Genomic DNA, 14,709 nt, shown 5'->3' on the forward strand with positions numbered 1-14,709 from the left:
ATAGATATTACATTTGTCTTTTGAAAAATATTTTGTGTCTTTGTGGTGATGGGAATTAAGCTAAAGTTCTCATGTATTCTAAACACATGTTCTATTACTAAGCTACATTTCTATCCCTGAATAAATTTTTAATTTATTTTTGTTCCAGTGAACATTTACCACTTTTAGTCAGAGGGAAACTAAAGTAAATTCATCATAAAAACTTATTCACTGAAACTACAAATCTAAATAAGCATAAAAATATAAATACTTAAATTTCAAATATAGTTCTTTTGTTAGTTTGTAGCAGTTAAATTTTTGAAGTTATTAAAGCTTAAAACTCTTTTAAGACTTTGGGATGTTTGTATGTGAATGAATTATGTATGACAAAATTTTTTCATAATTATTGGATCTAGATATAAGATGGTTGCATGTTCATTGTACTATTCCTTTTCTGTGTTAAATTTTTTATAATAAAAATTAAAATATTAGAAAGTAATAACTAGGGGACTGGGGGTTTAGCTCAGCGGCATAAGTGCCTGCCTTGCAAGCAGGCAGTCAGTACCAATAAAAAGTTCAATTTCAGTACCAATAAAAAGGAAAAAGATCAAAAAAAAAAAAAAAGAATAATAACTAAAATGACAATATAAGAATAAAAAGGAAAAAAGTTGTTATAATTGCATTGTAAAATGACTCAATTCATATCAAATATCCATAAACATATAGAAAGAACATAAAGTCATACCTCAGTACTTGTTATTGATTTGTACTGGAACTCATGATGAATGGGAAGTGAATTCTTCCCCATAAGAAATAATTTATGAAAGTTTCCTAGAACTCTTATATTTTACTGGACTAGTATTAACCTTTTACTGAACTAATAGAAGTCTTTTAAGCCTAGTGTTATCACTCTCAACCTTTTTTGCAATCCAAGATTAGTGCCTAAGATGCACAACAGTACTATAGGAAAAGACAAACATGTGGGAATTCCATACTGTTTGAGAACTACCACGAAACTGATGTAAGTGTCAAATGCTGAAACATTTTTCTCATCAAAATGCAACAAGTACCAAAGTGTAACTACATAGAATAAAGCTAAGAATTATCTGTATTAGAATACTTTCTATTTTGTTTTCTGGTATTTTCCATAAATCTGAATTTATAAAATCAATCAACTTATATTACTACAACCACACACTTCTTCAAAAATAATACTTAGGAGGCTGAGGCAAGAGGATCCTTGCAAATTCAAGGCCAACCTGCCCTACAAATTGAGTTCACGGCTATTCTGAACTGCATAGTGAGACCCTGTCTCAAAAAGCTAAGAAAAAAAAGCCTACTTATACAAACTTGTTAAATTAAGTTTAAAACAGCTTTATAAAGTGGCTATTCTTGCCAGGCATGTTGCTGAATACCTGTATTTCCAGCACTTGGGAAGTGAGACAAGAGGATCTCAAGTTTGAAGCCAGCCTGAGAAGCAAATGGAGTTGAAGGCCAGCCTTAATTACTCAGTAAGACCCTGTCTAAAACAGAGGTGGGGTAGGTGAGCGGTGCTTCACTATTCTAAGGGTAAAGAATACTTTGTCTACTTCATTAAGTTGACAATGATAGCTCTAAGGTGGATTACTAGTTATTATCTTGGAATTCAATTTCTAAAATGAATTTTTATTTATATCAAAATTTAACATTGAGTAGAAACTAGAAATTTCAGACATAGTCTCAAAATTCATTGCCTTCTTTAATTATAGTAACAGCCTTTGCCTGTTCTCCATCTATATACTAATCCTTTTTCCTTCCTTTCATATTTCCTTTACTCACTAACTATTTAGTAACTATTTATGCAGGGTCTATAGAACACAGTTCCTGCCAAAAGAAACAAATCTGGGATGTCAGACATAGAATGGATAATTATAAACAATGTGTTCAATGTAATAATAAGAACAGGGTTTCAGAATAAAGTAGTAAAGGAGTGGGAGTGGCCAATGTGAGCTAAGTGGGAGAGCCAAGAAAGGTTGTCTCAGAGAAGGAGGAAAAGGAAAATTGTCCAAGTAAACAGCTTGATAAAAGGCATTCTTGGCAGTGAGGAAGAAGAGTACCTCAATCACTTTTCTCCTTGTTAGGACAAAATACCCAATGCCCACATCTAAAAGGAAGAGGGGTTATTTTAGCTCAGTTTTTAGTCCACAGTTGACTGGCTTTAAAGGCAGAAATGCAATGGCACAGGGCCCTGGTGGAGGAATAGCTTCTTGTTTTTTTTTTGTTTTTGTTTTTTTTTTTTTTGGTACCGGGGATCGAACTCACAACCACGCGCTTGCAAGGCAGGTGCTTATGCTGCTGAGCTAAATCCCCAGCCCCAGGAATAGTTTCTTACATCATAGCTGCCAGGAAGCAGCAAGTTGGGAAGGGAGATACACTACTCTCCAGGTCGTACTCCAGTGACCTGCCTCTTTGGACCAGATTCCCTTCCCAACAAGCCAGCTGCAATTCCCCATAATCCAATCATCTTTCCAAAAATATTAGACTTTGGGGTCATTTTATATCTAAACCATAACAATGAGATTATGGAGAAACAGAGACAGAGAACAAGGGGACCAAAGTCCAATAACCACAACTCCAGAGACGAGGGCCTCAATGACTCATGAGAGTGGTATCTATGAACCTAATCATCTTTTATAAGATAATACTCTTCGACATTGTCACAATGGGAAGTAATGTCATCGTAAGTTTTGGAAGGGAATAAGAAGCACTGAAGCAGTATAGATAGCTAGGGGAAATTATTGAGGTCTTATTGTTGTTATTGACATACAAATAGGGTGATCAGGGCCAGGAATATAGCTTAGTGGTACAGTGCCTGCCTGGAAGTGCAAGGTCCTGAGTTCAATTTCTGGTACCAAAACAAAACAAATAAAGTGACGAGAACCCTCTTGCTCAAAGTGTAGTTCATAAAATCGTCTAATAAATTTTAATCTACTTGATTTTAAGATCACAAAGCACATTTCTATATTCAAAAATGATAGCTGTACCCACAGTGACTTTTGAAGAAAAAAAATACTGTTATCATTGGACATAAAAAATAAATTCCACCTTACCGATGGTCAAGTGTAGCCTGGAAACATTAAATAGGACAGTGTAGAAATAAATTATTTGGAAGTTTTAAATTATGTGCCATTCTGAGTAGCTTGATGAACTCTGCTGATGACATGAATGATCCCTTTTTCTAGCATATCCATGCTCTATGCTTCCTGCTCAGTATAGTCATTTAGTAGTCATCTTGCTTTTCAGATATACTACGAACGCTTCGAAGTGTTTATGTTTGAGTTACCCTTAATTTACTTAATAATGGACAAAAAAATGCAAAATAGTGAGGCTGTTATTCATATCTGCCAAAGAGAAGCTGCAGAGTGCTTCTTTTGAATGAAAAAATGAAAGTACAGTAAGAGACTGTGAGGCAGAAAGACATACATAAACACTACATTCATATAATTTCTATTATATATATAGTTGTTAATTTCTTAGAGTGAGTAACTTATTAGTTGAATTTTATTTTTAAAAAAAGAGATGGGTTTGGTGGTATAATACATGTTTAGTATGTATAAGGTTGAAGTTTCAAAACCTATCACAAAAAACAAAACCAAATACTACACACACATCAAACCAAAACAACTCCTTTATCATAAGAATGAATGCGAGGGAAAGTGAGGGAAATCAAAACAAAAATAAAACATGGCATTAGCTGAGAATCCCTTATCCAAAATCCTTGAGACCAGAATTATTCAGGTTTTGTCCCCCACACCCCAATTCGGTAATATTTACATAGACTTTACTGGTTGAACATTTCTAATCTAAAAATGTGAATTACTCCAAATCCAAACTTTTTGACTGACATGGGTGCTAAAAATGTTTAGATTTTGGATCATTTTGAATTTTACTGTTGGATGACAAATGCTCAGCCAGTATATATAGGATTTGGTATTGTACAAGGATTTAGTATTTTAGACATACATGGAGTCTTAGTATATAATGCCCCTACATGGAACAGTCATATTGAAGGAAAAATTCTGTCAAGAACTTGGCATTCATATAAGTGAAGAGAATACTAACATACAAGAATACAAACATTGCTTGATGCCTTCTAAGCAAGATCTACCTTTTTTCTTCAGTAAGACAAACAGATAACCATTAGTATACTGTTACACTAATGCCCCTACTGAAATGGGCATCTGGGTGAAGACTAGGTTGGTAGATGAACCAAAAATAAAATCAAGTCTGTAACTTCAAGGCAAAACCAGTAAACATTAAGGACTGCTTCAGACCTACAGTAAACTCATGAGATAGAATTTTTTAATCAGAAAAAGTAGTGTGCACTTACATCTCGGGCTTTCACGTAGAAGGCCTCTTGAAAAGCAGCTTCTAATGAGCCAATAAAAAATACAGGATGGCAGTCACCATATCTATAGAAAAAATTGAGTCTATTAAGATATATTTCAAATTCACTTGAAAGTTCCTTAAGACTAATCAATGACTCTTAAAATGTTGGAAGTAAAGTCTAGTGTAGATCAAACATTTTTTTTAAAAAGCATGATATGAGATTCAACAGTTTTTAAAATGCTTCTAAGCCTAGTGTAATGCAGAACACTGGAATTTTATGTATATCCAGAAAGCGGATTTAGTAAGTGCTCTGAAGTCATACCATTTTTAAGAACAATTCTTGGCTATTCGTGTTCACTAAGATTAAATTATTATGTTACCCTTAACTTTCCACTTTGTTCATTTATTTAGGAATTGCAACAAGGAGGACATATTCTTATAGTTTGTATATTACATCAGAAAATAACACTAAAGAGATATCATTTATTCTAAAATTGAGGGTTAAATATTAATTCTCTTTATATTTAAAAATTTTGGAGACTCCTAAATGTATATAAAACATTTTTAATAGTCTTAAAAAGAAATGCTCAAGAACTCCAAAATAAAAATAAAATAAAAAACTTTACTTACGTTTAAAATTTTTAAATTATCCTTTTAATATTATTTGAAAGAATTTTTTGTTTGTCCTAGAACATACTAAAAATCAATATCATATACTTAAGTCTTTTTGGAAACTTCCAATCATGACAATAATCTATTAATTACATTTTTATAATGATACACTTAAGTATATCACTTAAGTGGCACAAATGTTTCCTAATTATCTCACATAGAACAATGTGTTTCCCTATAAGGACTACATACATTGATAATGTACTTTTTGAAATTTTTTAAGAATAAGTTTTGAACATTCTATGATTAAAATTGTCCCAGAAAACATCACAGTAGCATAAATGAACATCAATTTTATATATTTAATATCCTAACCCTACCTTGAAGAAAACTCTGCTGTAAATTGTAATAAGGCATCTCCTTCATTTTCTGCGTTTTCTGGCACTAAAAAACAAACAAAAGAAAAAACAAAAACAAAAAAACCAAAACAAATAGACACAAAAAACAAACCACATAACATCTAATCCCACATATAAGAAATATATTTAATCAATAAAGAGTAAAGAAAATCCAGTTTTAGCTTCTGTGATATATCTGAGGGGACATTTTAACTCAGTTTACATTAAAAGATTTCATCAAGCCAAAATCAAAAAGAACCTTTAAAATATTTCAAGCTTATAAATTTTAGAAATCAACAGACACAGTCTTGTTAAGCATCTAAAATGTGCCAGTTGTCAAAATTTCAATATTAAAATAGAAAACTTGTGATTAAAGATCTGAAATTATATACCATTAATTGGGAAAGTTGTGAATTTTAACTAAGTGTTACATTTTTTCTGTTTACAGCATGGACTTCTCAATTTCATAAATCAAATGAACCATTTAAAGACGTTGTAGTCATTTTGCATATAGCACTGCTTATCATTCCATAATATGAATCTCCTGAATGGAAGAAAGAGAAATGGAATGTTTACTTTATACTTTTTCCTTCCAAACATGGGTAACAGTTAATGAAAGGTACTGTTACTTTTCTTCACCCTGCTATCTTTGATATGATATGGGGACAAGTACTAGTACACAGAAAGTAGGCTTGGAATAGAGAGTCAAAATTCACATATGAATCAAAGGTTACAGCCCCATGAATGTTCTGAGATTTTTATTACTGGATTAGGAATCTTTGGGCTTAATAAAATCAAAACCCAAAAGGTTTTGCTTCTAAAGATGAATGCCCACTCTCCATACCGAAAGGCCCGTAAAGATATTTAAAGTCACTGTTGTTTCTAACTTTGTGTGCTAGAGGGAGAATTACAATGCTGGCCCCAAAGAGTTATTAATACTCACTCATTGGAGATTTTCTCAGGGTAGATGACGCCATGCCGAATACTTCTCCATCATCCACCCCAAATTCTGAAGCATCTTCAAAGTCATCTCCATCGCTATCACTAACCATATGAACATCGGTGCTTTGCTATTTAAGGAAAGTCCTCATTAGATTCATTGTAACTTTGGCATATGAAATTCTAAAGTTATGTAGGATATTAGGACATTAGTGTTGCAATAGTTTTGCAAAATATGACGTTATTTGGTAAAGTTAAGCTTAATATTTTTCATTTTAAGGGTCAAATATATTTCTAAACTTACTGTGAACCTGTAAACCAACTTTGGAGACTGACAGAAAATGAAGGCTGCTAACAAACTCAATGAAGACAGGAAGCTGTGTTTTATCCCTAGTCTACAGTTAAGTTCTTAATAAATTAGCAGAAGTATATAACTGCAAAAGTCAGAGACAAAGCAAACTATCAGTTTCTCAAAAAGTTCATATTTTATGCTTAGCAAGTAGAAACAAAACCAGCATTTTCAAACTTGCCACAGTGCAAGTTTGACCCAACCACTTTCCACAGTGGTTCTCAAATTTCTCATTAATAAAAAAGATACATATGATACATTATCCTTAGTGTTGCTGGAAGATAAACACTATATGAAAATTCTGTGTAAAAGAAAGATAATTAAATATGAGTTGTAATAATGTTTTAATTCAATAAATGTTTATTGAAAATTCACTACATGCCAGACATTGATAAACTTGCTGTTTACTTTGTTTTCAGCAATATCCATTGAAGCTTACATATTAAAAATGGCAGCTTCAACATAGAAAATAGGATACATTCTAGGTTAAAATGAAATTCCAAAATACTTAAGATTTAAAACATTTAACCTGGGTTGTGAATATTGTCAAACATTTATGCCTCAGATGAGAAGAGGCTCCAAAGAAGATAGATGGCTAAATGCCTGTCTATACTATGTTCGATAAATACTCTACAAAGATTGGTAAACAAAATTTTTATTTTTTACAATATAGTGTTATGGACTTAAATTATAAAAATAGGGAAACTATTTGGTCCTTCAGAATCAAACTTAAAAAAAGTTTAACTCAGAGATGACTACTTGCCAGAAAAGTATTTAAACAAACAGAATCAAAATCTTATAAAACATAGCTATAAGCAATATTAGAGATGAGCTACTGAATCATAGATTTTGCCTCTTTTTTTTTGTTTGTTTTTCTGTTACCGGGGATCACACTCATGATCACGCACTTGCCAGGCAGGTGCTTATGCCACTGAGCTAAATCCTCGACCCTGAATCATAGATTTTTTTTTAAAATTTTATTTAAGGAGAAAAAAGAAAAAAAAGAGCAAAAGGGTACAAGTTATACAGAATTTCAAAAAAATAAACAGTAGGAAATCACTAGTTAATTACATATTGTCATCTTAGAAATAGTTGTTGAAGTTACAAAATTAAAGCATATAGACGGGACTTTCAAACAGTGAGACTGCAAACAGTTTTGTTCAATGATCCAACAAATCTTAGTAATATGGTTATCTATCTTATACACTATGCAGTTATATCTTTTAGAGAACTTTCTTTTCCTTTCTTTTGTACAATGACAGTTACACATTTTGGGTTTTATTACTCCCGCAGTTCTTATCACTTTTTTTTTTTGAAGAAAGTAAAACCAAATGTGACATACCAGGACAGAGTCAGTCAAATCAAAAGGATGGACATAATATATAATGTAAAAACAAAATACAAAGTGATCAACAATGGTTACCATAATGCCTCTTGTTATCTTAAAAAGAATTGCTTATATCACCAGTTATAATAAAATTGAACATAACAGTAAAGAATAAGACCAATAAAACCAAAACATTGGAGACATTAGAGGACTTCAAAAGAAGATAATAGTTAACCAGAATGGGCGTCACAATGAATCTTATTATCTTCATAGTTGTTGCCTATACTTTCAAACTTGGTACTATCAAGCATAACAGAATAGAGGAAAATCAGTCAAAACAAGATGGTGAGAGCAATACAGAGTTTCAAATCAAGTTAATAGGAAATCAAAGTGGGTTACTATAATATATCCTGCTATTTTTTATTTATTTTTCCCTTAATTAAATGGATAAAAATGAAAAAGTAGATAATAAAAAGGAGATTGAGATAAAAAAGGGGCATAACAACAACGCAGCGCAGGTCAAAACATAGCCATTTAAGCAAAATAGTGTTTCACCACAAGATAATCTTGACATAATAGTAGTTACCATAGTGTCTCTTCCCTTAAAATCTTTGGGTATAACTTCGTATACTGTAGCATCAAACATATCAAGACAATGTAAAACCATTCAAGAGAATGACAGTATTACAGGGTATTTAGAATCAACTAACAGAAAATGAACAATGGTTTCTGTATAATCTCCTTGTCTATAAAAGTTTTTGTTTATATTATCACATATAATAAAATCCAATAAGATACAACACGTTAAAACCGATAGAGACAGAAGAACAAAAGCTTGATGGGACTTCAAAACAAGAGGATATTAAATCAGCACTACCTATTATGATGTCTTGTTTTCTCCAAAATGGCTGTTCCTACCGTCCAACCTTCTCTGCCTCATTTCTGTTGAGCTCTTTTTCTGTCATTAGTTGTCAGTTTGTCCTCTTCATTTCACTTTCTGCTCCATTCATTGTGGCAGCTCTGCCACTGTTTCCGGAATCTTGGTATTTTTCATTTTTAGAATATCCTGCAGTAATCTCTGTAGAGCTGAATTGGTGGTTGCAAATTCCCCTAGTTCCTCTTTATCCTGGAAGAACCTTGTTTTTCCATCAATTTCTAGGGACAGTTGTGCATGATATATCAATCGTGGCTGGAGGTTATTATCTTTCAAAGCTTGAATTATTTCCCCCCACGCTCTTCGTGATTTGATGGTTTGTGCTGAGAAGTCTGCTGTAATTCTGATGTGTGTTCCCTTGTAAGTGATCTGTTTCTTGTCTTTGACGGCTTTTAATATTCTGTTCTTATATTGGATTTCTGGAATTTTGATTATTATATGCCTGGGTGTAGCTCTGTTTGGGTTGTAGGTGGCTGGGGTCCTGTATGCCTCATACATCTGAGTATCTTTACCTTTTGCTAAATTAGGGAAATTCTCCTGGATTATTTCTGTGAGTAGCTTTTGTAATTCATTTGTTTGAGTCTCTACTTCTTTTTTTATGATCTTAATTCTTAAGTTATAGATCCTTTATCATCTTCTAGTCTTTGTATTATTGCTGTTTGTTTTCTTGTTATTTTTAAGAAGTTTTTCATTTCACGCTCCCACCTTACAAATCTGTCCTCCAGTTCTGATAATCTATCCTTAGTTTCTTTCAAGCTGTTATGCCAGCTTTCAATAGAGTTTTTAGTTTCCTGGTAATCTCTTTGAACCTGCTTCATGTATTCTATATTTTCTCTATTTTCTCCATCAAACAATTCTCCCCTTTTTTTCTGTTCTTCCATTCCACCATCTGTTTTTTCTTGGGCGGTGCTTAGCATTTCTCTAACTATTCTACTTATTTCTTGCTTTATTTCATTAAATACTTCATTTTTGAACTCATCTATGAAGCTCCGGAGATACCACTTTATGTCTATAGGTGCCGTGTCTGATATTGCATGTTTTCTGTGTTCATTCTCTTTTGCATTTACCCTTCCTGGATCAGTGTTCTCAGGATTGGGGACTGAGGACCCTTTCTTGTTGCTCCCTTTTTCCATACTTTTTGTTCCTTCCATACAAGCATATGTAGGAGGCCCAGTTTTTTTTCTCTCTCTTTCTGTTACAGTTTGTTTGAATCTGCCGGCTAGGTGTTCCTGCCCACTGCAGTGTACTAGGGAGATCCAGACCTGGGCAGCCTCTGCTGGGCCCACCCCTCCAGGTCAACCTACTGAATGCTTCACTGCTAGGGTGCACCGCCAGGCGCAGGGACCTGATTTGGGCTAGCCTACTGGATCTTAGTCTGCGGTGTTACCAGGCCAAGCGCTCCCCACCACTCGCGCTTGAGAGGGGAATATGCGACTAAAGTCACTGCAGGGCCTGTTCCAGCTAGTCCACTCGTTCCTAGAATGTCCTCTGTTGGAGCCTCCTAGTCTATGAAAGGGTTCCCATTTCTTTCACTCACCGCAGGCTGATGCAGGGCTCCTTTCCAGTCCCGCTTTCAACGCCGCCATTTGGCTTGCCGATTCCAGCTCTCAGAGCTTTCGCGCGTCTCTCTCCCTGTTGTGTGGATTGGGATGCAGTATCGGCAGCAGGAAATTCAAATCGTGGTTTCCAGTGGCACGGGATCCAGCTTCCGCAATGAGGTTTTATCTGTTCCTGTTATAGCATCAGGATTGCATTTCCAGTTGGTTTCTCTCAGCTTAGTTTGTTCCTGGGTCGGCAGGGTACATCTCCCCTCGCGTAGGACTCCTCACACGGCACCGCTCCTGGATTCTAAACTGGTAATCTCAGAGAGCCTCTGTGGCTGCTGCTACTTGTCCACCATGTTCTCCCGGAACCCTTCTTGTTATCCCAGGGTAATGAAGGGTAAAAAATGAAACCTGTAATTCCAGCTACTTGAGAGGCTGAGGCAGGAGGATCAGTTGAACTCATAAGCTTGACAACATAGGGAAGCCCTCCTGAAGTCTGGGTAACAACCTAACTATCAGTGCAGGTGTCCTCAAGCCTGGCACACGTTGCTCCTTTCCCTTCTCCTGAATTATAGATTTTAAAGTTGGAAGAGATTCTAGAGATCTTACATCAGAGATTTCTAACTTTTTCCCATAGAGTTATCTCCCTTACTCAGGCTTCAATAAAATATTACATAAAATTATAATGCATAATATATAATGTGAATACATAATTATAAAAGTATGGTTGCTGTGGCTGAGGGAAAAAGAATATAGCTGATGGACCTCATAAGGAAATCAGGACACCGGGAACAATTTTAAAATTACCAACACAGTATGACAGCTCTAAATAAGGAAGCTGAGATTTACTCCCTTTGACTTAGTATGCTCAGCATTTCCTTTCCAGACATATCCAACCATTAACACAAAGAATCATTATTTTCCCTCTTGTCTTTAAGACAGGCTTTTTAATGCTTTACATAGAAAAGATAATAAAGATGCACTTTGGGGTAAACTAATGAATAGTCCTAGCTTAAGCCATTTACTTGTTATTCTGACTCCACCACTATTTCTTACAAAAGCCTTGATTCTGGGCCAGGGATTTAGCTCAGCGGCATAAGTGCCTGCCTCACAAGTGCAAGGTCATGAGTTCCATCCTTTTTACAAAAATAAAAAATAAAAAAGGCATGGATTCTACACACAATCCTAATCTTTCCTTAGTATTTTATTCTCTATAGCCAAACTTTCTTCTTGGATTAAGCTATTCAACATCTTAAAAATTCAAAACTTCTCATTTTAAAGCAGTAAAGGAACTTTCTCTGCAAAGCAATACACTTACTAGGACAATTGTTCTTGAACTGCCATTATATTTCAAGCTATAAAATATCTGGAGTATGAAGCTTCTTTTAACTTTGAAGCTTAGTCAAACATAATTTCAAAATCCACAAAAAACATGCCATGTTTCTTTATAATGTGACCAGATTCACAGGAAAGTAGAAGAAAATAAAGAACCAACATGACAAGCCTTACATCCACTATCAGCTAGGCTACTGGCTCAGCTATCACTTAGTCTTACCTAGTGTCCACCCCTCCCTTTGAAATAAATCAGGTTAAGAATGAGGGTTGAGAGATATGATGCAGAAAGAAAGGGAACATCCTACATGGTACACTTCTTTCTATTCTCACTCCTTTTACTTTACTATCCTGTATCTATTCTCTCAGTTTCAATCAAAAAATCCCTTTTCCTAATAATACATCATACTACAACAGTAGTATTTAATTTTTATTATAACTCATTTTTCATTTTCCTTTTGCAAGTGTAGAATATCTCATTCTCTCTAAATCCCAGAAAACAAAATCCTACAACTACAAGATCTTTAAAGGGAGGTATCTAAAAAGCAGATTTTGTTGAAAAAGTGTATTTCAAATATGAATTATTGAAGTATCTGCACGAATGAGCTACTTAATTATGTATAAGGGATTCCCAATCTCTTCACATTTTTCTTATCAGCCATCTAACAGGTTGGGAAAAGCTTTTCCTAAAATATGAAATAAACAATCTTTTTTTCATTAATGTTTGCTGATGAGAATAGATAATCTCTCGGTATCAGTCACGGCTGCACTAAAATTCTTCAAAACCAGAGAGCCATTTAATCAGAATTTTCAAAACAGCTTAAAAAAAAAAACCCTCTATGATTCCATTTTCATTGTTTATTGCATTCATTTATTTCCTTTATCATTCAACAAACATTTACAAACCTAGTCTGTACCACATCATATAAACCTGTGTAAAAGGTGTGTGGTATTCTCTCCAGCAGCAGCACGATACAGTATATGCAGATATATTATGACCCAAAAATTCAGAGAAGAGTGCCTAACTCCTTGTGCAGGGTGTAGGGTGGGTTGTCAGGGAAAACTTCCTGACAGTGATAACCAAACTGTTCGAGATAAAAATTTAGAATTCTTAGTAGCATTATGCAAGCTAATCATTGAAACAGATGTTCCTTTCAGCAGATGTTCACCAACAACTTATATTAAAGCATAAGTTTAAAAGAGGAAGACACAGAAGCCAGGCATTGTGGCATATGCCTGCCATTCCAGCTACATGGGAGGCTAAGGCAGGAGAATCTTGGGTTTAAGGCCAGTTTGAGCAACTTAGCAAGGCTCTCTCCCAAAATTAAAAAGTTATAAAAGACTAGGCAATGTAGGTCTTGTCTACTATGTCTAGTACAAAAAAAAAAAAAAAAAAAAAGGCTAGGTACACAGAGATCAAACATGGTTCTAGCCTTCAAAGAAATTTCCACTCTAAAAGGAAGACATTCAAGATTCTGAGTTCAATCCTAAGGCCAGTCCCTTTCAAAACAAACAAACAAATAAATGTAAAGAATAAGAATTATCTGTACACATGTACTATAAATATCTCTGTAGCTACAGATGTACAAGAGATGGAGAGATGGCTGTTTATTAGAAAATGTACTGGAAAAAAAAATCACAAAAAATTTATAGAATGGGAGTGGCTGACAAAATCTTTAAGTTTAGGAAGCCAAAGATTCAAGAAGAAACAACTGATATTATTTGGCAAAAAACAACCAAAGAAGTTTGAGTTTATAATCTGAAGTGTTAGTGTTGAATATTGTATCATTTTCCATTCTTTATTGCACTTTGGGCAAGTGCCTTCATAGTACAATTGTAGAATATGGCTAATATAAACCCCAAAAGTATTGCAAAAATTAAAGGGCATAACACTACATAGTATATTTTGAAAACTGTACCCCTGGTTTCAAAGGTTGAGTTCTGTTTTAATTATAGAGAAGGAAGAAGTCCACTGTGAGTTAAGCAGAAGATGAACTGGAGGTAACCCCTCAAAAAGGACTGTGGGATGCAAGCTCCTTTTTCTTTCTTCTTCTTCTTGGTCATGTATAATGCGAATGGCTTTGTTCTACCACGGGCTTCCTAAGCCTCATGTGAGGCCTTACCACAGGCCCAAAAGCAAGGTGGCCAAATGATCGTTGATTGACACCTGTTAGTTGATTATCTCAGCACTTGGTTTCAGTAATGGAAGGCAGACTAACACAGTAAGATTCATCATTTTTGATAATAGTCATCCTAACAGGTTTGAGATGTAACTTATTTTGATCTAAAAATCTCCATTTCCCTGATGCTAAGTGATGTTGAGCATTTTTAAAATACAGTTTTTGGCCATTTATATATCTTCCTGTGAGCCTATTTTGGTCCACTGGGCATTTTTAATTGGCTTATGTTTTCTTGTTATTGGTTTGAATTTTATATTTTTGTTGTATATTAGCCCCTCATCAGATATTCGGTTAAAAATATATTCTCCAATCTGTAAGTTGCTTTTTCACTCTGTTATCTGTTTCTTTGGCTCTATGAAACCTTTTTAGTTTGATGCAATCCCACTTACCTGCTTTTGTTTGTTGCCTCTGCTTTTGGGAACAAATCTGAAATATCATTGCCCAGGATAATGCCATGGAGATCGTCCCCTGTTTTCATATAGTGTAATTTTGTAACTTCCAGTGGTATGTTTTAAGCTATAGATTTTATTTTTATATGTGGTATGACATAAGCATGCAATTTCATCAATCCTCACTACGAAGTAACTCCTTTTTCCAGTGTATGTTCTTGGTAAAATCAATGCAACCTTATAAATTCATGAGTTCATTTCTGTTCTGCTTTATTCTACTGGTCTATATATCTATTTTCACTACAGTAGCATGTTTTAAATATAAAAGCTTTGTAATATATTTTGAAATCAAGCAGTA

The 14,709-nt window shown here is 34.3% G+C and overlaps 1 protein-coding gene across 4 annotated transcripts in view; it reads right to left on the minus strand.

Annotated features, from left to right (window-relative positions):
* Faf1 (Fas associated factor 1) overlaps positions 1 to 14,709 on the minus strand; it is a 459,740-nt gene that overhangs the window by 134,602 nt on the left and 310,429 nt on the right. For all 4 annotated transcript variants that reach the window (XM_063236491.1, XM_063236490.1, XM_063236492.1 and 1 more), the window contains 3 exons: positions 6,301 to 6,427; positions 5,340 to 5,403; positions 4,349 to 4,430 (listed from right to left, as the gene is read on the minus strand). In XM_063236491.1, coding sequence (XP_063092561.1) covers positions 4,349 to 4,430; positions 5,340 to 5,403; positions 6,301 to 6,427 — 273 coding nt within the window. The remainder of the gene's footprint in view (positions 1 to 4,348; positions 4,431 to 5,339; positions 5,404 to 6,300; positions 6,428 to 14,709) is intronic.

The sequence above is a fragment of the Cavia porcellus genome, unplaced genomic scaffold (assembly GCF_034190915.1).
Source record: "Cavia porcellus strain 051 isolate PalLab524CR breed Dunkin Hartley unplaced genomic scaffold, mCavPor4.1 scaffold_25, whole genome shotgun sequence".
Taxonomy (NCBI): domain Eukaryota; kingdom Metazoa; phylum Chordata; class Mammalia; order Rodentia; family Caviidae; genus Cavia; species Cavia porcellus.